The following is a 22,258-nucleotide window of genomic DNA, read 5'->3' on the forward strand; positions in this document are numbered from 1 at the left end:
AAACCAGTTTTCAGATGATGTATAAATCTCAATTTCAAAAAATTCACCCTTACGACTGGTTTTGTGGTCCAGGGTTACATTCATAAATTCTTTCTCCATGATATTATGAGTTCTTGAAAATGAGTCAGAATCATGTCGCATTCATAAAATGACTGATTTGTGGTATTTAACAGGAAACATTAGCATTGTCTGTTTCCCTGAATAAAGTGGTGAATGGCAGTATTTGAGTGTTATTGTGCAAACACCGCAAAAAATAATGTTCTTCCTCAGTGTTTCTGTCTTGTTTTCCTGCACAAATATCTAAACATTCTTAAATCAAGATGGAGGAGCAAAATGACTGAGATATTGAGTCAAGAAATGTGTCAAAATCAAGTTTGTGGTTAAAACAAGAACAAATATCTGCCAATTGGGACAGAAAAATAAACTTAATTCATAGGGAAAACACCCCACTGGCAGATATTCATTCATATTATAATGTATTTATATGAACATTTCCTTGCATTGGATGATACTGTCTGAGACATATAAATCAGCATAAAATCAAAAACACTTATCTTTTAAAAGAGATTTATTAACAAAAAATAAGACTGAAATGAGGAACATAAATTATGAAATCTAAATTATAGAAGGAAAAAAAGCTTAAAACATTCATAAACCTCACATTCTGATGCGCTGACATGTTCATACTCTTTTAAGGTCTGCAATAGTTTCATCACTTATACAAATGTAAAGTTACAGGCACAAAGGGTTAAAATTAAACTGTGTCTAAAGGAAAGCAGTTCAAGTTCATGTTTCGCTTTTCAATGCCCTTTGAGACTGACGAATAATCCAACAGTTCAACAAAAACCCTCTCATATTGATTAAATCTGCTATCTTCACAAACACCAAATTTGTGAATGCCATGATGTTTAAACGCGTGAAATTTACAGGTCAGATGTCACCACAAAATCAAAAGGGAAAATAAGAAATCCCATTCTGTATAAAGTAAATAAAGCCTACATTTAGGAGTTTGCATTGACAAATTATTGCATTTATTGAATGACTTAAATTGTGTAGTGCATTTGAAGAGTAATATGTTGATCATGGTTTCTATTTCTTTGCTTCTCAGTAATGAGGGTTTCTGGGTAAATGCGCTTATTGTCATGAAAATAATGTCACAATTTAATAGTCCTAAAAGAGGCTTAATTTACTTTATAGAAAAATATAATTCTCTATTTTTTTCTTTTGATTTGGGGGTGAATTCAGATCATTATACAAATTCATAGGCACAAAATCAAAGCAGCTATAATGTTTTTAGTGAAACTGTTGACTGAAAAGCTTCAGTGCTTTTGAAATGAAAAATAGAAAACACTGGAAAACTACAAATCCTCTTTAGTGCACTTCAGCTGAAGATATATAGTGCATGCATGAAAACTACAAACCTTTTTAACATCATGGTTATAAAAACAAAAGGTGCTGAAATCAGTTTTTAAAACAACGACCCAGTTCAGTCTGTCCTCATTAACAATGACCTTGATATTGGGAAGAACCTTTAATTGCAATTGGCTCAAACTCAGCAGACATTCATTACAGTAATATTACCTATGTGTAAAATAAAAAGATTATAGAGGTCAGAATGTTCAGTGTTAGATACTGGCAGACTGTAGAAGAAGAACAACCTGAAAAAACAGAAAACAAGCAAAAACCCCAAACAGCAGAAAAACCAGATGATGATGTGAAACACGAGGAGTACGTTTATGTGGGAGGAGAAGGCAGAGGAGGAAGACTGTTGACCTGAAAGCGTGTTTCCTCTGATATCCCATACTGCTCTAGTGGGTCCTGCAAGAGATCACATTAGATCAGAGCATGATCAGTAATATGTGGCAAAACTGCATGATTAATTGTTAAAAGATTGCAATCTAAATTCAAACACACACACGATCATATTCCTAAATGACGACGTTTCGGCTCGGTCTATTAAACCTTTGACAAGTATGATCACAGCGAACATTCAGAGCCAGAGAGAGCCGTCATGAATAGATATGAAACAGCTTCACAAACAGTCTTTTCAACCACACAACATCATTATTTCTGTCTTACAAATTGAATCATTCATTCAAGAGATTTGTTCAAAAACGCTGATTCATCCAGTAATGAAACAAGTGAAGTATTTATGAGCGAGTCATTGAATCATTCATTCAAGAGATTCGTTCAAAAACGATGATTCATCCAGTAATGAAACAAGTGAAGTATTTATGAGCGAGTCACTGAATCATTCATTCAAGAGATTCGTTCAAAAACGATGATTCATCCAGTAATGAAACAAGTGAAGTATTTATGAGCGAGTCATTGAATCATTCATTGAAGAGATTCGTTCAAAAACGATGATTCATCCAGTAATGAAACAAGTGAAGTATTTATGAGCGAGTCATTGAATCATTCATTCAAGAGATTCGTTCAAAAACGCTGATTCATCCAGTAATGAAACAAGTGAAGTATTTATGAGCGAGTCACTGAATCATTCATTCAAGAGATTTGTTCAAAAACGCTGATTCATCCAGTAATGAAACAAGTGAAGAATGTATGAGTCACTGAATCATTCATTCAAGAGATCTGTTCAAAAATGATGATTCATCCAGTAAAGAAACAAGAAGTCTTTATGAGTGAGTCATTGAATCATTCATTCAAGAGATTTGTTCAAAAATGCTGATTCATCCCGTAATGAAACAAGTGAAGTATTTATGAGCGAGTCACTGAATCATTCATTCAAGAGATTCGTTCAAAAATGCTGATTCATCCAGTAATGAAACAAGTGAAGTATTTATAAATGAGTCATTGAATCATTCATTTAAGAGATTCATTCAAAAACACTAATTCATCCAGTAATGAAACAAGTGAAGTATTTATGAGTGAGTCGCTGAATCATTCATTCAAGAGATTCGTTCAAAAATGCTGATTCATCCAGTAATGAAACAAGTGAAGTATTTATAAATGAGTCATTGAATCATTCATTTAAGAGATTCATTCAAAAACACTAATTCATCCAGTAATGAAACAAGTGAAGTCTTAATGAGTGAGTCATTGAATCATTCATTCAAGAGAGTCGTTCAAAAACGCAGATTCATCTAGTAATGAAACAAGTGAAGTCTTTATGAGTCATTGAATCATTCATTCAAGAGATCTGTTCAAAAATGCTGATTCATCCAGTAATGAAACACGTGAAGTATTTATGAGTGCGTCACTGAATCATTAATTCAAGAGATTCGTTCAAAAACGATGATTCATCCAGTAATGAAACAAGTGAAGTATTTATGAGCGAGTCATTGAATCATTCATTCAAGAGATTCGTTCAAAAACGATGATTCATCCAGTAATGAAACAAGTGAAGTATTTATGAGCGAGTCATTGAATCATTCATTCAAGAGATTCGTTCAAAAACGCTGATTCATCCAGTAATGAAACAAGTGAAGTATTTATGAGCAAGTCACTGAATCATTCATTCAAGAGATTTGTTCAAAAACGCTGATTCATCCAGAAATGAAACAAGTGAAGAATGTATGAGTCACTGAATCATTCATTCAAGAGATCTGTTCAAAAATGATGATTCATCCAGTAAAGAAACAAGAAGTCTTTATTAGTGAGTCATTGAATCATTCATTCAAGAGATTTGTTCAAAAATGCTGATTCATCCCGTTATGAAACAAGTGAAGTATTTATGAGCGAGTCACTGAATCATTCATTCAAGAGATTCGTTCAAAAATGCTGATTCATCCAGTAATGAAACAAGTGAAGTATTTATAAATGAGTCATTGAATCATTCATTTAAGAGATTCATTCAAAAACACTAATTCATCCAGTAATGAAACAAGTGAAGTCTTAATGAGTGAGTCATTGAATCATTCATTCAAGAGAGTCGTTCAAAAACGCAGATTCATCTAGTAATGAAACAAGTGAAGTCTTTATGAGTCATTGAATCATTCATTCAAGAGATCTGTTCAAAAATGCTGATTCATCCAGTAATGAAACACGTGAAGTATTTATGAGTGAGTCACTGAATCATTCATTCAAGAGATTTGTTCAAAAACGCTGATTCACCCAGTAATGAAACAAGTGAAGTCTTAAGGAGTGAGTCATTGAATCATTCATTCAAGAGATTTGTTCAAAAATGCTGATTCATCCTGTAATGAAACAAGTGAAGTCTTAGTGAGTGAGTCATTGAATCATTCATTCAAGAGATTTGTTCAAAAACGCTGATTCACCCAGTAATGAAACAAGTGAAGTCTTAATGAGTGAGTCATTGAATCATTCATTCAAGAGATTCGTTCAAAAACGCAGATTCATTTAGTAATGAAACAAGTGAAGTATTTATGACTGAGTCATTGAATCATTCATTCTAGAGATTTGTTCAAAAATGCTGATTCATCCAGTAATGAAACAAGTGAAGTATTTATGAGTGAATCATTGAATCATTCATTTAAGAGATTCATTCAAAAACACTGATTCATCCAGTAATGAAATGAGTGAAGTATTTATGAGCGAGTCATTGAATCATTCATTCAAGATATTTGTTCAAAAATGCTGATTCATCCAGTAATGAAACAAGTGAAGTATTTATGAGTGAGTCATTGAATCATTCATTTAAGAGATTCATTCAAAAATACTGATTCATCCAGTAATGAAATGAGTGAAGTATTTATGAGCGAGTCATTGAATCATTCATTCAAGAGATTTGTTCAAAAATGCTGATTCATCCAGTAATGAAACAAGTGAAGTATTTGTGTAACTGAATCATTCATTCAAGTGATTTGTTCAAAAATGCTGATTCATCCAGTAATGAAACAAGTGAAATCTTGTGAAATCATTCATTCAAATTAATCAAATATTATAATTAAATAGACTGCAGCAATTAAAATTTTGCCAGAAGCTCTAGTAAATTACAGGTTATTTTGTTTAGTTGTCTATTCAGAATCGTGGGAGAATCATGATCTTTATTTTAAACAAAAAAAACATTCTCAATTTACCCAGAATCGTGCAGCTCTGTGGTATATGATTCTAACTAGAGTTGTCAAAAGTACCGACTTCGGTACCAAGTTGGTACTGAAATTGTAAAATTATGATGTTTGAGCGCTGTTGAGTGGATTCGTAATCACCTCTGATTGGCCACTGTGTTCATGTGCTCATCAGATATGTCTGTGATTGGCTACAATGATCAAGACTTGAAAAACGTTGTAAATAGTCATCAATGACGCTCTTCAGCAAGCGCTTACACTGGGAGCGTTTGAAAGCAGGCGTCTATTGCGGACCGGTCACTTTCAAATTCAAACACTTCCGCGTGTTTTCAAATGCTGCCGTGCTTCAATCACAGACATATCTGATGAGCGCGTCAACACAATGGCCAATCAGAAGTGTTTACGAATCCACTCAACAGCGCCCAAAGTGTCACATTTTTAAAATTTCAGTACCCAAGTCGGTACTTTTGCAAACTCTAATTGTGATCATTCTAGGAGGTATTGGTTGCATTAATGAACATTGATTCCCTCACCTTTCCAGTCAATCGATGGATTTCTGTGCGGTAGTAGATCAGGTTCTTGCGCATGAATTCATAACTGTGAGACAGAAACAGATTACGGTTATAAATCAGGAAACGCACAGGATGATGGGTAACGTCAGCTTCACACACCTGGCTTTAATGATGGCGTCGATCCACTCAACACACTGTTCCTGAGAATCGCATTCAAACAAATACTTCCTCTCGGCCTCGTCCAGGAACACTGGAAAACAACAGGAAACACAGTGAGGTCATCAACCAAAATAATCAACCTGTTCTAGTAGAGAACAAAACAACATCAAGACTTGGTGACAACAGACTCTCTTTAAAGAGTCAAACAAGGAAGAGATACTGAGAACATTAAAACCACAAATGCACTGATGTGTGAATCTGTGACTGCTGCTCTTACCAATAGAGAAAACATGATCGTCTTCTCTCTCCACGCGACACTGTTCCAGCAGCAGAGCGCCGATGGGCTGAAAACACAAGCAAATCAAACTGAAATGAATGTGACCGCGATGGTGTTGAGATTGAGATCAGACGCTCATACCGCACTCACCTCGTCCTCATCGGTCCGAAAGTAGAACAGGAAATTAACGATCAGCTTCACTAGGCGCTTCTTCACAACTGTGGTAGGAAACAGAAGAGAATTAAGTCAAACCTCGTCTCAACCAAAACAAGAGCAGTCAAAATCTTAAATAAAACTAATTTAGATTGGCTTTTTAGTGCACATTTAGTGTTTAGTTACATTTTTATTCTCTGTTGGTTTTTGTATTTTTATTATTATTATTTACTATGTAAAGTGCTTTGAGAAACTACATTTTACAGAATCAGAGGCAATATATAAAATAAAGCTTATTTTTATTGATTGTAACATTTATTGCAAATGATGGTGATTTGAGACGACATGATCGCTGATTTGACAATGCAAATACAGTAACAGCCAATGGGAGCACACGTAGTGGATGTCACATGATCCGCCTCCTGACGCATTGCATAGAAACGCCATAACTAATTATAACAGGGTGGTCTAGGCATGTCACATCGCAGCAGTTTAGATGATTACGAGTTTTGTAATTTCGTTGCATTCCGACAACTTCGTGGAATATTACGAGAAAGTTCCAGTTCTTGCGTAACCTTTCAGTCTCGTCGATCATCTTGCCAATGTTATAGTGATGTTGCATCATGACAGCTTTGTTATAAATTTAATTTTAAATGTTGACAATTTTAAGATGACAAAGAAAAACGTTATGAAAACAGTGTCGCGTAAACGTCCCCTAACATGGAAGCGATCCTTGGTGATGAGGCGATCAACTTTATGCAAATACAGAGCAACTACCTATCACTACTCTTCTGTCGTACTGTTTTTCGCAAACTGTATAGTAGAGAAGTTAGCGATTTCGGACTCAACTGTCGCAACTTTAATTACGTAACGGAGGGGGAGGGACTATCAGACTCTTATGTTGAAAGACAAAATAACCTTATAAAATTCATACACTACACGGTTGAGTGCAACTTATGAGTGTTGTAGTTTTGTTGCATTCTTACAACTTGAGATAAGCTCATTGATTAAAAATTTCATTTCTAAGTGTACATTAACACGACAACAATGTACTAAAATCAGAAAAGTTTTTCCTTTGTGTTTTCGCGTACATACGACAACATTGTCAATGCGAAAACGATTAAAAACCCTGTATTAATTATGTTAGGCTACGCTCTTATAGGCTGAAAAAACGTAATATGCATGAACATGACGTCATTTGTGGTTTTGTAGTTGATGATAACGGTATCGTTTTCAAAAACTTGCGTTTAAGCTTACACGCTGCTGTTGTGTAAACGAATAGCCAAAAGGCATAAAAAGTTTTCCGTTTATAGTTAAAAATGTGTCGCGTAAACATGGAAGCGATCCTTGGCGATGAGGCGATAAACTTTATGCAAATACAGCATCAAGTACTGTTTTTTCGCAAACCGTATAGTAGAGAAATATGCGATTTCAGACTCAACGTTGAACAAAGACGCTCATGTTAGGCTACGCTCTTATAGACTGAAAAACGTAATATGCATGAACATGATGTCATTCGTGTTTTTGTAGTTTACACAGAGATGATAACGGTATCGTTTTCCAAAACTTGCATTTAAGCTTGCGTATTCAGGCAACCAAAACGCAGCTATCGTGTAAACGAATGGCCAAAAGGCATAAAAAGTTTTCCGTTTATAGTTGAAAACACCTTGCGTAAACATGGAAGCGATCCTTGGCGATGAGGCGATCAACTTTATGCAAATTCAGCATAAAGTACTGTTTTTTCGCAAACTGTATAGTAGAGAATATGCGATTTCAGACTCAACATTGAACAAAGACGCTGTATTATTCATGATAGGCTACACACTTATATATGGAGGACCAGGGGTGCCACTTAAAAATAAAAAGAAGAATCAATTAATTAATTTAATAATTCAAACATAAAAATGTATATAAATGATTCACTTTTTATATGGGCAAATTAATATACATATTTAAAGTTGTTTATTTAATTCCTTTTTTAAATGTAGTTTAATAAAACAATAAATTTAAAAAATCTTTTTTGAATGTATAAATAAATAGACAAATTTGAAATGGGATATTTAATTCATTTTTTAAAACGTAGATCAATAAAACAATAAAAAGTACATTAGTAAATCATTTTAAATGCGCATTTAAATCGCTTTGTTAAAAAGAATTTGGCACAAATGCTTTTCTTAATCTATTTACCAGTTGCTTTTCTTTGCCAAATGCTTTTCTTTATCCATTTGTCAATCGAGTGGTAAAATGCCATTGGACAGTACACACGTGGGAGCAACCAATCAACTTTCGCCTCAATTTGAAGAGCCAATCCTCTCTCACTTGTAACACTCACTGTCATTGGACAGTTGGTATGGTGACCAGGGAGGGGACATGTTCGGTTCATTTAGTTTTGTCGTTGATTCTTCTTTTTATTTTTAAGTGGCACTCCTGGTCCTCCATACTTATAGACTAAAATACGTAATATGCATGAACATGACGTCATTCGTGTTTTTGTAGTTTACACAGAGATGATAACGGTATCGTTTTCCAAAACTTGTTATCAGGCAACCTAAACGCCGCTGTCGTGTAAATGAACGGCCAAAAGGCATAAAAAGTTTATAGTTGAACGGTGTCGCGTAAACATGGAAGCGATTCTGAGGCGATCAACTTTATGCAAATACAGCACCTATCAGAGTGCGCGTAGTGAAGGTCATGTGACCCGCAGTTGGAGTACGTAATGGAATAGCATACTAGTTTTATTATTTCTGTCACATCTTTACAAGACAGAAATAGCACGAGTAGTACGCTAGTATGCTATTCCGAATCACAACATCGATCGTAATGGGACAGTCTTAAAGTTCTGTCGTTGATTATGTTTAGTTTTCTCGCGTCTTGCGACCTAAACACGATGGTTTACAGAAACTCGTGATGAAATGATCGGCTCTTACCGTCTCCTTTCTTCGGGCCTCTCATGCCCAGCTCGGCCGCTCTCTCTGACGGCTGGCGGCTCAGGAACACCAGCTCCTTCTCGTTAAATCGCATTTTTAGCTCTTTGACAGCAGTTTCGTCTCATTAAATAGCATTTTATGATTTTAAACAGCCGTTTTCATCCCTGATAACATCAGAGTCAGATCAGATACTCCTCACCCGGACTGTCAGTCATTCTGCTGCTGTGTTCAGGAGCTCATCTGTTTCTGCGGCATCAAACGTGTCTGATACTAAACACACACACACACCCAAACAAACAAACTGAACACATGCAGCCGACAGAGGGCGCTGTCTGTACACAAATATATAAGGGACACATTTTAAAATGTCTTTATAATAATAACTACAAAGAAATGTTAAGCTTTTTAATTTTAATTTCGCTGTTTTAAATGCGCATTATCGTTTATTTTTAGTAAAACACACACTTTTCCAAATAAAACACACACTTGGAATGTATCACTGCATTGCTATTTGTTTCAATAAAGTTTTGCATGTCAAAATAACAGGAACAGGAAGTGCATCACTCACCGCGCATGCGCATTACATCTGCGACGGCGGCAAGCGTGATCTGGACGTTAGGTAAAAATGTTTTCAAGATGATTTTCGATAAAAATGATACTTATTTTCGCTTTTAAAAGACCGATAACACCAAACTAAACTCTGTCTTTTAATACGCTTTGCGCGTTTGTTATTGTTCATTGAAAGTGCAGCTTTGAAGTTGATCCAGCTCTGTTAGACACTATTGTGTTATATATCATTATTTATGCATGATTCTATTTTAATTGATAAGTTTAACCTTACACTTAGCCTAAAATGGGATCGTATTGTACATTTTTGTAAACAATCATAATGTTTTTTTTTTTTTTTTTACTATTTTCCACTCTCTCTCAGACCTTTACTATTTAACAAGCTGTAACTCTCAGACTGTAAGTAAGTACTAATTAATGTAAAATAATCATAAAACTGTTCTCTTTTATTATTGGCCATCATCGAGTAGGTACTACATTTGAATATGAATTTACTTCGCTGTCTTTAAAAAGTACATTTTATATAGTATGAATAAAATTCAGAGTACCACATCCGCCATGTTGTTACTGTCACGTGACCTAGTCAATATCGCTTGTAGTAGGCAAATATTCAATTTCGGATGCAGCCCATGTATTCGAACCTGCTACTTTTGACACATACTGTTTTTGCATACTAAATACTAGGGAAGTATTCGATTTCGGATGCAGCCAATGTATTTGGACATACTACTTTTGCCACATACTGTTTTTCGCTTACTATATAGGCTACTAGGGACTATATACATACTATATACTTTCGGATGCAGCCAATGTATTCAGACATGCTACTTTTGTCACATACTGTTTTTCGCATACTATGTACTATGGAAGTATTCGATTTCGGATGCAGCCTATGTATTCAGACATGCTACTTTTGTCACATACTGTTTTTCGCATACTATATACTAGAGAAGCATTCGATTTTGGATGCAGCCAATGTATTTGAACATGCTACTTTTGTCACACACTGTTTGCATACTATATACTAGGGAAGTATTCGATTTCGGATGCAGCCTATGTATTCGGACATACTGCTTTTGTCACATACTGTTTTTCGCATACTATATACTAGAGAAGCATTCGATTTTGGATGCAGCCTATGTATTCGGACATGCTACTTTTGTCACATGCTGTTTTTCGCATACTATGTACTAGGGAAGTATTCAATTTCGGATGCAGCCTATGTATTCAGACATGCTACTTTTGGCACATACTGTTTTTCGCATACTATATACTAGAGAAGCATTCGATTTTGGATGCAGCCAATGTATTTGAACATGCTACTTTTGTCACACACTGTTTGCATACTATATACTAGGGAAGTATTCGATTTCGGATGCAGCCTATGTATTCGGACATACTGCTTTTGTCACATACTGTATTTCGCATACTATATACTACAAAAGCATTCGATTTTGGATGCAGCCTATGTATTCGGACATGCTACTTTTGTCACATGCTGTTTTTCGCATACTATGTACTAGGGAAGCATTCGATTTTGGATGCAGCCTATGTATTCGGACTTGCTACTTTTGTCACATACTGTTTTTCGCATACTATGTAGTAGGGAAGTATTCAATTTCGGATGCAGCCCCTGTATTCGGAAGTAGTACTTTTGTCACATACTGTTTTCGCATACTATCTTGTAGAGAAGTATTCGATTTCCGACTGAGTGGACCGTGTATGAAATTTTGAGTTCTGAAAATTCCATTCAAGAGATCAAGAATCCATCATCTGTCCCCTTTAAATGTGTTTCCCTCTTTGCTTGGTTTCAGCAGTAGCAGCAGTGTGAGGATCCGCCATCATGGATTTCCAGCACAGAGCTGGAGGGAAAACGGGCAGCGGCGGCGTCGCCTCGTCGTCCGAGAGCAACCGAGACCGGCGTGAGCGACTGCGGCAGCTTGCGCTTGAGACAATAGACATCAATAAAGATCCCATACTTCATGAAAAACCACTTGGGTTCTTATGAGTGTAAACTGTGTCTCACACTTCACAATAATGAGGTATGCGTAACATTAATGCACTTCATGAACATGAATGCGTTTCGTTCACCCTTAAATGTGAATTGTGTTTGTGATTTTTGTCTTCTAGGGAAGTTATCTCGCTCACACACAAGGCAAAAAGCACCAGTCTAACCTGTAAGTGCAGCATTTACACATGATTATCAGGATGAGGAGCAGGAACGTATTGGGTAACCTGTGCTTTTCTGTTTTAGAGCGAGACGAGCCGCAAAAGAGGCAAAGGACGCCCCGGCACAACCTGCCCCAGAGAAAGTCAAGGTTGAAGTGAAGAAGTTTGTCAAGATTGGCAGACCGGGTTATAAAGGTGTGACATCATTGAGCCTCATTCATAAGCAGAACAAAAAGGATTGATTCAGTTTAGTTGAATGAATCCCTTTCGTTTGATTTATAGACACGCTTCCCATTGACTACGTTTATAAGCACTCTCATGTAATATTGCGATTAAACTTTACCTCATGTAAACAAGAGACTTCGATCAAATTAATGCGATTAAGCTCATAAACGTAGCACCAATACTGTAGTAAAACATATGATGTATGCTGATTTTAAAACAGGTATGTAAAGACTTTAATGGCATCCATCTTCAAGTGTGCGTGTGCATTTTTGGGGCAAGTTCATGTTTACAACGTTGTGTGATATGAATATAAAGCAGTATGGTTGAAAACATTGAAATGAAGTACATTTTTTTGTATACTTCACTTTTTCTAGTTGTCTAGAGTTATTTTCCTGTTGTTTTCTTATTAGATACAGTTGTACATTAAATATTATAATTGTTTAAATTAGAGTTGCATCGATGTATCGGCCAGTAATCGGTATCGGCCAATAAAAACAATGATTTTCACTATCTGTCATCATTAGTCGATTGTTTAAAAATGGATATCATTCTGAATAATCGATTATTGGCATTGGCAGATATCATTCCGAATAATCGGTCATCGCAGATATCAATCTGAATAATCTATATTGGCTTCAGCAGATATCAATCTGAATAATCTATATTGGCTTCAGCAGATATCATTCTGAATAATCGGCTATCGGTATCGGCAGATATTCCGAATAGTCGGGTATTGGTATTGGTATTGGCATTGGCATCAGCAAATATCATTCTGAATAATCGGTTATCGGTATTGGCATCGGCTGATATCATTCTGAATAATCGGTTATCGGTATTGGTATCGGCTGATATCATTCTGAATAATCAGATATCATTCTGAATAATCATTTATCGGTATTGGTATCGGCTGATATCATTCTGCCGGTATTGGTATCGGTATTGGTATTGGTATCTGATGTCACTCTGAATAATCAGTTGGTTATCGGTATTGGTATCGGCTGATATCATTCTGAATAATCGGTTATTGGTACTGGCAATGGCAGATATTCTGAATTATCGCATTGGCAGATATCATTCTGAATAATCAGTTATCGGTGGTATTGAATAATCATTTATCGTATCGGCTGATATCATTCTGATTAATCGGTTATCGGTATTGGTATCAGCAGATCATTCTGGGTTATCATTGATCGGCATATCATTCTGAATAATCAGTTATCGGTATTGGTATCGGCTGATATCATTCTGAATAATCAGTTATCGGTGGTACTGGCATTGGCAGATATCAATTCTGAATAATCATGGTTATCGGTACTTGGCATTGGCAGATATCATTCTGAATAATCATGGTTATTGGTACTTGGCATTGGCAGATATCATTCTGAATAATCGGTTATCGGTATTGGCATTGGCAGATATCATTCTGAATAATCATGGTTATTGGTACTGGCAATGGCAGATATTCTGAATTATCGCATCGGCAGATATCATTCTGAATAATCAGTTATCGGTATTGGCATCAGCAAATATCATTCTGAATAATCGGTTATCGGTATTGGCATCAGGCTGATATCATTCTGAATAATCGGTTATCGGTATTGGTATCGGCTGATATCATTCTGAATAATCGGTTATCGGTATTGGCATCAGCAGATATCATTCTGAATAATCAGTTATCGGTATTGGTATCAGCAGATATCATTCTGAATAATCAGTTATCGGTATTGGTATCGGCTGATATCATTCTGAATAATCGGTTATCGGTACTTGGCATTGGCAGCAGATATCAATTCTGAATAATCAGTGGTTATCGGTACTGGCAATGGCAGATATTCTGAATTATCGCATCAGCAAATATCATTCTGAATAATCGGTTATCGGTATTGGCATCGGCGGATATCATTCTGAATAATCGGTTATCGGTATTGGCATCAGCTGATATCCTTCTGAATAGCCGGTTATCGGTATTGGTATTGGCTGATGTCACTCTGAATATTTGGTTATTGGTATTGGTATCGGCTGATATCATTCTGAATAATCGGTTATTGGTACTGGCAATGGCAGATATTCTGAATTATCGCATTGGCAGATATAATTCTGAATAATCGGTTATTGGTACTGGCATTGGCAGATATAATTCTGAATAATTGGTTATTGGTACTGGCAATGGCAGATATTCTGAATTATCGCATCGGCAGATATCATTTTGAATAATCAGTTATTGGTATTGGCATCAGCAAATATTCTGAATAATCGGTTATTGGTATTGTATCGGCTGATATCATTCTGAATAATCGGTTATCGGTATTGGCATCGGCAGATATTCTGAATAATTGGTTATCGGTATTGGTATTGGCTGATATAATTCTGAATAATCGGTTATTGGTACTGGCATTGGCAGATATAATTCTGAATAATTGGTTATTGGTACTGGCAATGGCAGATATTCTGAATTATCGCATCAGCAGATATCATTTGAATAATCAGTTATTGGTATTGGCATCAGCAAATATTCGGAATAATCGGTTATTGGTATTGTATCGGCTGATATCATTCGGAATAATCGGTTATCGATTGGCATCGGCAGATATTCTGAATAATTGGTTATCGTATGGTATTGGCTGATATAATTCTGAATAATCGGTTATTGGTACTGGCATTGGCAGATATAATTCTGAATAATTGGTTATTGGTACTGGCAATGGCAGATATTCTGAATTATCGCATCGGCAGATATCATTTTGAATAATCAGTTATTGGTATTGGCATCAGCAAATATTCGGAATAATCGGTTATTGGTATTGTATCGGCTGATATCATTCGGAATAATCGGTTATCGGTATTGGCAATGGCAGATATTCTGAATTATCGTATAGGCATCAGCAGATATCATTTTGAATAATCGGTTATTGGTATTGGCATCAGCAGAGATAATTCTGAATAATCGGCAGAGAAATTTTGTATCAGTGCAAGCAACGTCCATAAAATGATCACAAACGACTGGACAGTCATGGAAATTCATAGTTCAAAATCTGTAAGAATCCAGTACCGATCTCAATTTCATTGATTAACAAGCGTGCCTATTTTTTTATTTTACCATAGTAACCAAACAAAGGGATCCAGAGGTCGGACAGCAGAGTCTGCTTTTCCAGGTAAGTCCAGTGGCTGGTTGCATAAACTGCTTAGAATAATCTGAATTAAAAAAAAAAAAAAAAGAAAGAAAAAGTTACATAAAAAGGTAGATCTGTCTGATTTGAATGGGAAAAGTAATAAGGCTGATTAGTTTGGCTAGTTTTCACAGTCTTAACATGTGCAACTGGCCCAGTAATTCCTGTCTGTTTTTGAGAAACTGGATGTTTTGGTCTGTTCAGGGTTAATGCTCTGAAATTCAAGAGCCATCTGCAAAGTAAATGTTTTTCTCTTGTAATGTTGATCTTCAAACCTTTGACAACAAACCTTGTTCTTCAGATTGATTACCCAGAGATAGCAGAAGGCATCGGGCCGAGGCATCGCTTCATGTCAGCATATGAGCAGAGAATCGAGCCTCCAGACCGTCGCTGGCAGTATCTTCTGTTCGCTGCTGAGCCGTATGAAACCATCGCATTCAAGGTCTGTTGAATTAGACATCTGTCTTGTGGAACTAGTGGGGATTGTGAAAATAGTTTAATCAAACTTAATGACCCAAGTAATGCGTTACTCCCTAAAAAAGTAACTATTTGCGCTGCTTTGTTACTTTTTATGGAACGAAATGTGTTACATTAATTTTGTGTTACTCTTTCTCACCTGGGCTGGGCTGGCTTGCTTGTTTTTTGTTTATTAACAAAAAAAAGTACTATTTTTAGCAAATGTAAAGGCCATTTCACTCTAAAAGTGAAATGAATAAGCCTCAGACTGAAGGAAATATAATTTTACACCCATACAATAGATGTCAATAAATAAGAAAACAGTAATTTGTGTTACTTATTTGAAAAGTAACTCTGATGCTTTGTTGTAAATTTAAAGTAATGCATTACTTGTTACTTTAAAAAAGTAATATGTTATATAAGAATAACTAATTCTAGAATGTTTTTAAAATTACGTTTGGTATTTTTAAGAATCCCGCACACTATCAATACTTGTAAAAACGCATCAAAAATATTTTATTAGCAACGTTTCGGTTGCATGACCTTCATCAGGCATCAATAGACACACAATTACATTTAAAGATGAATTCAGGTTTTAAAAATACTATTTAAAATGTGAGTTTCTAATGTGTTATTGCTCCTGTCGTATTGTCAGGTTCCCAGTCGAGAGATTGATAAAGCCGAGACCCGTTTTTGGACACACTGGAACAGGGAAACAAAACAGGTGAGAATGGATAAAAAAATAATAATAATTTGGTAGATAGTTTTCTATGTGCTGACACAAGTATCAAATGAAGATCCATCGCTATGTTCCAGTCTAGTAGAACTTAAGAGACTACAATGGAGGCCTTTCAGGGAGTTCAGAAACACTGACACTGATGGAGAATAACTCCTGCTGGAGCGACTTTGGAGCTTTGCAGAGCTTTTTCATGCTCAAACAGCAACATTACACACTAAAGAAAGATAAACATGGAAAAAAGCAGAATAGTTTTTTTTTTACTTGTTACTCACCATGACCTTTCTTTTAAAGTGTTTGCTGTCAGAAGCTTTCATGCCGTTAAAACACCAACCAACCATCACTATTTGCTGAATACACAATCTCTCCTTCTCTTTCAGTTTTTCCTGCAGTTTCACTTTAAGATGGAGAAAGCTATGCCCCCTCCACCGGGACAGGGAGCGCCGGTCGGCGTGAAGCGTCCACCTTCGCTGATCACTGGACTCGGCCCACGTCCGCTCGGTGACTCCATGCCGCCGCCACCGCCTGGAGGAATCCCAGGAATGCCCCCTCTGCCCCCCGGAGCCCCCGTCCCGCATCACATGCCCCCACAAATGCCCCCTCCAGGTGCACTACCCCCTCACCTGAGGCCGCCGCTCCCCTCTGACGGGATGCCACATAATGCTGGACATCCATGATCGTCTCTAAATGATTCATTTGTATTTCTGTAGACGCACATGGACACGTTTGTAAACCAGCGTTTCTTCAATTTCATGTGCTTAACCCTCAAAATATGTAGTTTTGTGAATTTATACAGATTGAGACTTCAGTGAAGAGGATCTCACTGCTCTTGTCCAATGATGGACAATGTCCAAATGTTATTTTTATGCTTTTTTTATTATTATTAAAACCTCCTTAAAGTCGACATGAAATGGAGCTTGTGCTGGTCTTTTCTTCCCTATTGTGACGTATATCTAAATGAAACTGCTTTGCAAACAAGAACAAATGTAGGGCGGGGCTTGATTTTTGTCTGTGGGAATTGATTGGATGGTTGTGGTTTGCTATTGGTGGATCTCATGTGAGTGACAGGTTGCCCCGCCCTCATCATCAGAGAAGAGAAGAGGGAGGAGAAGATATTCTGAAACACTGCAATATTCCATAAAAAAACAAAGCTATCTTTTCCACATTAATCTGAGTTTTTGTCCTAGCCACGACAAGCGATGATTCTATTTTAGAAACGTTTCTATTTTTCTGTGACGTCACGGCTAAAACAACAAAGTATAAAAATGATAATCTCGGGTACTGTTTATGTGCTTTAATGTCAAAACCGTCTAATGTGAGTTTGAATTTAACTTTGTGTCTTTTATAGTCATACTGAAAGCAACAATGGACAATTCACCTCAGATCTTCAAAATAAATAAAATGAAACGAATGTTCAAACTGTTTAGTCATTGTGAACAGACAGGTGTTTTCTATGACAAAGATGGTTTCAGTAACTCCGTATGCATTTTCAATCATGTTAAAAATGGTGTAATATTCGTGAATTTGATTATGTGCTAGGAGCTTGCCGAGAGCCCGCCCATGCGCTCTTCTGATTGGCTGTGATGTTTAATTGACTATCGCGTTTTGGAGTCACGTCGCGTCTGGTGTAGACAGAAAAATTGTTTGTTGCTGGAATCTTATCGCATCGTGTCTAATTAGGACAAGGCGCCATTCTTATGGAACGCCAAAAGGGCCAAAAACACTTGAATTTTACCACGTCAAAAACACATAAATAGCTCAAATTTCACATGTATTTAACCCTTAAATGCATGACTGTTTCGCCAATCATTCTTACATATTCGGGTCTTTATCGACCCGGATCTATATCTAACACGGAAGGATCTCTACTTGTCGTGATAATATAAAACTCCTCTGATATTAGAGTAACAATTACAGAAGAATAAAATAAATCATATTTTGTTACCTTTTGGAGCTTGAAAGGGCTCTGTTTGAGCAGATGTTTTATGCCATCATCACTGTCCTCGTCAGAGCTCATTAATTTCCCAGTAAATTCAGCAAATAATGGGCTAGTTTTATGTTTGAGATCACGAATATGAGCCCATTTGCGATCTCAAACATATTCTCAGAACTATATCATTTTCAACATCTTCAAAATCAATATTTCGATCGCTAACAGCTTCACCAGATCCATCCAGTTAAGAGTGACAGTCATATTTGATTGCGTTCAATACTTGCTCTGCAGTAAATTGCTGAGCCATTTCATGTTTCTCTTATTTTGTTTTCTGTCAATGAGTCGTCACTTCAGCATTGTGTTTCAGACATTGCCACCTTGTGGAATAAAGGTGAATTGCACTTATTCTGTCATCTAAGATTCAATTATTGTTGTGCAGAAAAGATATACGTACACTCATACACACCTCGGGTCGTTTGCGACCCTATACAATTTTTAAAAAAAATGAATACAAAAATAGGCATTCTTTTATAATTTTATGATTTTTTTCTTGTTATATTCTTAATATGAATTGATTGAGGAATACCAAGAAGGTTGATGTCTAACTTTAAAAAATGAACGAGGAGGAGGGTAGTGAATGACGTCGAGGTATGCATTTAAGGGTTAACCTGTATTTCACACGCTAAATATGTGATGAGTATGCATATTTAATGCATAGATTTTTCACGCGCAAACAACTCGTAATTAACGTGAAATATATGTTGATGTGTTAAAATTCACATGTTTTTGACGCTTTTGGCCTTCCATACATTCTCTTTGGTGTTTGATAAGGTGTTTGAAGCTCATGGGATTTTGGTGCTTGTTTTGATTTCCAGCAAGCAAGAATCACTTTGAACGCTTAGTAAAGTAACAGCTCACTAGTACTAGTAATGATTGACTTAAACACCAGAAACAATATTGTTAGGAGAACATATAAAAAGGCAGTGATTTTAAGCAACTTTAAAAAGAGCTCAAGAGAAAAACTCAGTTTACATTTTAAAAAAGCTTTACTTTTGCACAATATAGACTTAAACATCCAAAAGAAACTATGTAGTATTTATGCTTGTTACTTTAACTTATTGATCTCACAAAATAATGAATTATTTCAGTGCTATCTGAAACTTAATATGATGATGAGTTTTGCTAGCAGACGTTTTAAAGGTGCTGAAGGGAAGGGGTTAATGGTTGGACCATCAATATTTTACAAAGCAAAAACAGAAAGCACCAAATTATAGAGTTTATCATCAGTCCAGGTCATAATGTGTGGATATGAAAGTGAATCCTAGATTTAACCCTATAATTAAAATAAATATTTTTCTAATAAAAAGCAGCATTAAGATTGACATTTTCATGACAATGAAGCACATACACATCCTCGTTCCCTTAATGGCATCTTTGCATCCCTACTTTCTCTCTTTCACAGGTTTTTGCTTGCTCTCTTTCGCTGGTTTCTTTACTTTCTTCACCTTCTCTATGTCCTCCTCCTTTTCTTCCTCTACCTTCTTCTTGACTTTCATCTCTTTTTCTTTCTGTCTTGTCAGTCTCTCTTTAATCTCGTCCACTTGTCGTCTTCCTCTTCCTCGGCGCTCAGGGAATTTAGTCTCTCTCTTCTTCAGGAGCCTGGGGTTGGGAAGGGCCCGGTGTCTGAGGCCTCTGGAAACTCTTCTCTTGCCAGAGCCTTCATCATCATCATCATCCATCCACCAGAACAACATATCCCATAGGGAAGTGTCCGGCTAAGAGTATCAATTCAGAGATGAATGATTAGCATTTATATAGATATTGTTCTGTGACCTCTGCAGTGAAATCTGTACAGTGTTTCTATTATAATTATTTAATGGATAATCATTAAAGATCAACTAACTGTATATTAACCTGATTATTACTCTCTAGCTCACCAAATAAATACACAGATGTGAATTAAAGAGTTTATCTTGTGGCCTTGTGTTTGTTTTTATTCTCACCTCATGTGGTGTTATTTTCCCTCTTTTAACCAGAGCGTGTCTCTCATGTAGCTCCGTGAGCTCTTCACTCACATCCTTACGGCCTCTGACGGCCTCTGCGAGAGGAGAAAACAACTGTCGATCATTTTGATCCGACATCTAGATTTGTCGTTTTCAGAAGTTATTTGAGCCCCAGATGAGATTATTTGGACCTGTAGTTGACACTTGCCGTGTATTCTTTGTAAGCCCGGAGCTCAGCAGCAGGATGGTTATGGCGATGATCAGACACCTGTTCAGCGTCACACCCTCCCACGGCGTCTCGATCTGGGTCAGATTCTGGATGGACAGAGCTTTACGTAACGACGCTGAACAGACGGACAGAACAATAGATGCATGATCAAACACATAATTACATTTCATTTGAGCTAGTGACATGCTAATATTATGGAGCTCCTAAGGGAACATGGGGATGGAAATTAAAAAAAAGGTTTATTTCAATGCTTTTCTCGCAAAACTATTCCTTCCCCTGAGAAACTTTGCATTCGCTCGCAAAATATTTGCGTTCCCCTAATAAACTTTGTTATATTTCAATGCTTTTTTTTGCAAAACTGTTCCTTCCCCCAAGAAACTTTGCATTCGCTCGCAAATTATTTGTGTTCACCTGATAAATTTTAAGTTATATTTCAATGCTTTTTTCGCAAGACTATTCTGTCCCCTGTTAAACTTTGCGTTCGCTTGCAAATTATTTGCGTTCCCCTGATAAATTTTGTTATATTTTTATGCTTTTTTTTGCAAAACTATTCCTTCCCCTGAGAAATTTTGCATTCGCTCGCAAAATGTTTACATTCCCCTGATAAACTTTGCATTAAATTTCAGTTCCCTTTCGAAGGGAACTCAACTCTGCGTTGCCACGCTTTGGGGAACGTCACACGTGACTGGGTGTCTGAAAAACCAACTATCCAACAACGCCAATGCTCATTGGCCGGCGACAGCCTATGACGTCATAGGGGCGCGACCCGGATGTATAAAAGCGCGCCCGCGGGAGCAGTCATTATCTTTTCGTCTTTCAGGGACTGCCTGTGTCTTGCCACTGTCCGATTTCTCTAATTCAAAACTGTGAGTATCTAGAACTATGTCTGAGGGCAAAGGTTTTAGGAAGTGTGCGGATCCTTGTCCGAGGTTTCTGACCCCGGAGGATCCTCATACCCTATGTGTGTTATGTCTGGGAGAAGAGCACGCACGGTCGGCGTTTGAGAACACTGGCTGTGAGCTGTGTGAGCGTTTTCCCATGAGAACGCTCCGTTCCCGCCTGACGCTCTTCTCGAGGGGAGAGACGTCTACACCTGTGCCCGGTGGATCTGGTCCTGCTCGTGCTGAGGCCGAGCGGCGGCTGCATTCATGGGGGTCACAGGTGGAGCTCGCCGCTAAGTTTGAGAGAGGTGTCACGGTCTCTCAACCTCAAGCGGCGGCTGGCGGGGATGAGCTGCTGGATGACGATGATGCCATCTCCTTGACATCATCGGATCCAGGAGCGAGTGCTCTTCTGGCTGAGAGCCCCCGAGAGCAGGAGATGGCGTTGGAAGAGGAAGAAGTGACTGAGGTTGCTTCTTTCCCTTCCAAGCCTCCCTGTCCAGCATATGTGGAATTATTGGAGGTTGTGGAACGCGCTGCAGGCAGGCTGCAGCTGCCGTGGCAGCGCGTCAGGAAAGAGCCCGTTCGTGGCAGATTGGACGAACGTTTTCTATCTGACCACAACCCTATAATTCCTGCGAGCCTTCCATTCCTTCCCGACCTACATGTTGAGGTGGGGAAGGCATGGAAGAACCCATACTCGGCCAGGATTCATTTGCATCAGCGGGGGAATTTCGCTGATGTGGAGGAATTGGGCCAGCATGGGTATGTGTCGATGCCCCCCATTGACGAGACGTTTGCTAACTATCTCGTCACGGGTAGCGCGCCGACACTGAAGGCTCCGGTTCTGCCGTCTAAACCCCTTAAGATGACATC

The 22,258-nt window shown here is 37.4% G+C and overlaps 3 protein-coding genes across 3 annotated transcripts in view; 1 reads left to right on the forward strand and 2 right to left on the reverse strand.

Annotated features, from left to right (window-relative positions):
• Positions 1 to 550: 550 nt before the first annotated feature.
• Positions 551 to 9,329, reverse strand: plekhj1 (pleckstrin homology domain containing, family J member 1). The gene is made up of 6 exons (XM_048162931.1): positions 9,017 to 9,329; positions 6,087 to 6,154; positions 5,937 to 6,003; positions 5,660 to 5,750; positions 5,522 to 5,585; positions 551 to 1,818 (listed from the first exon to the last, which is right to left on the reverse strand). Exons 1-6 carry the CDS (start codon positions 9,108 to 9,110, stop codon positions 1,735 to 1,737), a joined length of 468 nt encoding a protein of 155 aa, XP_048018888.1. The 5' UTR covers positions 9,111 to 9,329; the 3' UTR covers positions 551 to 1,734.
• Positions 9,330 to 9,941: 612 nt separating this feature from the next.
• sf3a2 (splicing factor 3a, subunit 2) lies at positions 9,942 to 17,247 on the forward strand. Its single transcript, XM_048162930.1, is given in 9 exon segments — positions 9,942 to 9,986; positions 11,398 to 11,555; positions 11,557 to 11,625; positions 11,714 to 11,760; positions 11,838 to 11,947; positions 15,080 to 15,129; positions 15,446 to 15,586; positions 16,256 to 16,324; positions 16,717 to 17,247. Coding segments are annotated over 8 exon segments (912 nt in total). The 5' UTR covers positions 9,942 to 9,986; positions 11,398 to 11,426; the 3' UTR covers positions 17,014 to 17,247.
• Positions 17,248 to 19,296: 2,049 nt separating this feature from the next.
• Positions 19,297 to 22,258, reverse strand: part of LOC125250858 — a 13,285-nt gene continuing 10,323 nt past the window's right edge. Inside the window, exons 5-7 of the mRNA XM_048163645.1 lie at positions 20,464 to 20,616; positions 20,273 to 20,367; positions 19,297 to 20,044 (exon numbers count right to left, since the gene is read on the reverse strand). Of these exons, the coding sequence (XP_048019602.1) occupies positions 19,712 to 20,044; positions 20,273 to 20,367; positions 20,464 to 20,616 (581 nt within the window). The 3' untranslated portion in view covers positions 19,297 to 19,711. The remainder of the gene's footprint in view (positions 20,045 to 20,272; positions 20,368 to 20,463; positions 20,617 to 22,258) is intronic.

Source organism: Megalobrama amblycephala, linkage group LG17, assembly GCF_018812025.1.
Source record: "Megalobrama amblycephala isolate DHTTF-2021 linkage group LG17, ASM1881202v1, whole genome shotgun sequence".
Lineage (NCBI taxonomy): Eukaryota > Metazoa > Chordata > Actinopteri > Cypriniformes > Xenocyprididae > Megalobrama > Megalobrama amblycephala.

Bases quoted from the DNA above. Each gene is read 5' to 3' on its own strand.
- plekhj1 (XM_048162931.1), bottom strand. From the start codon at position 9,110: ATGCGATTTAACGAGAAGGAGCTGGTGTTCCTGAGCCGCCAGCCGTCA. The intron at 6,155-9,016 runs GTAAGAGCCGAT...TTCCTACCACAG, and splicing joins AGGCCCGAAGAAAGGAGACG to TTGTGAAGAAGCGCCTAGTG. The intron at 5,751-5,936 runs GTAAGAGCAGCA...GTTGTTTTCCAG, and splicing joins CGATCATGTTTTCTCTATTG to TGTTCCTGGACGAGGCCGAG.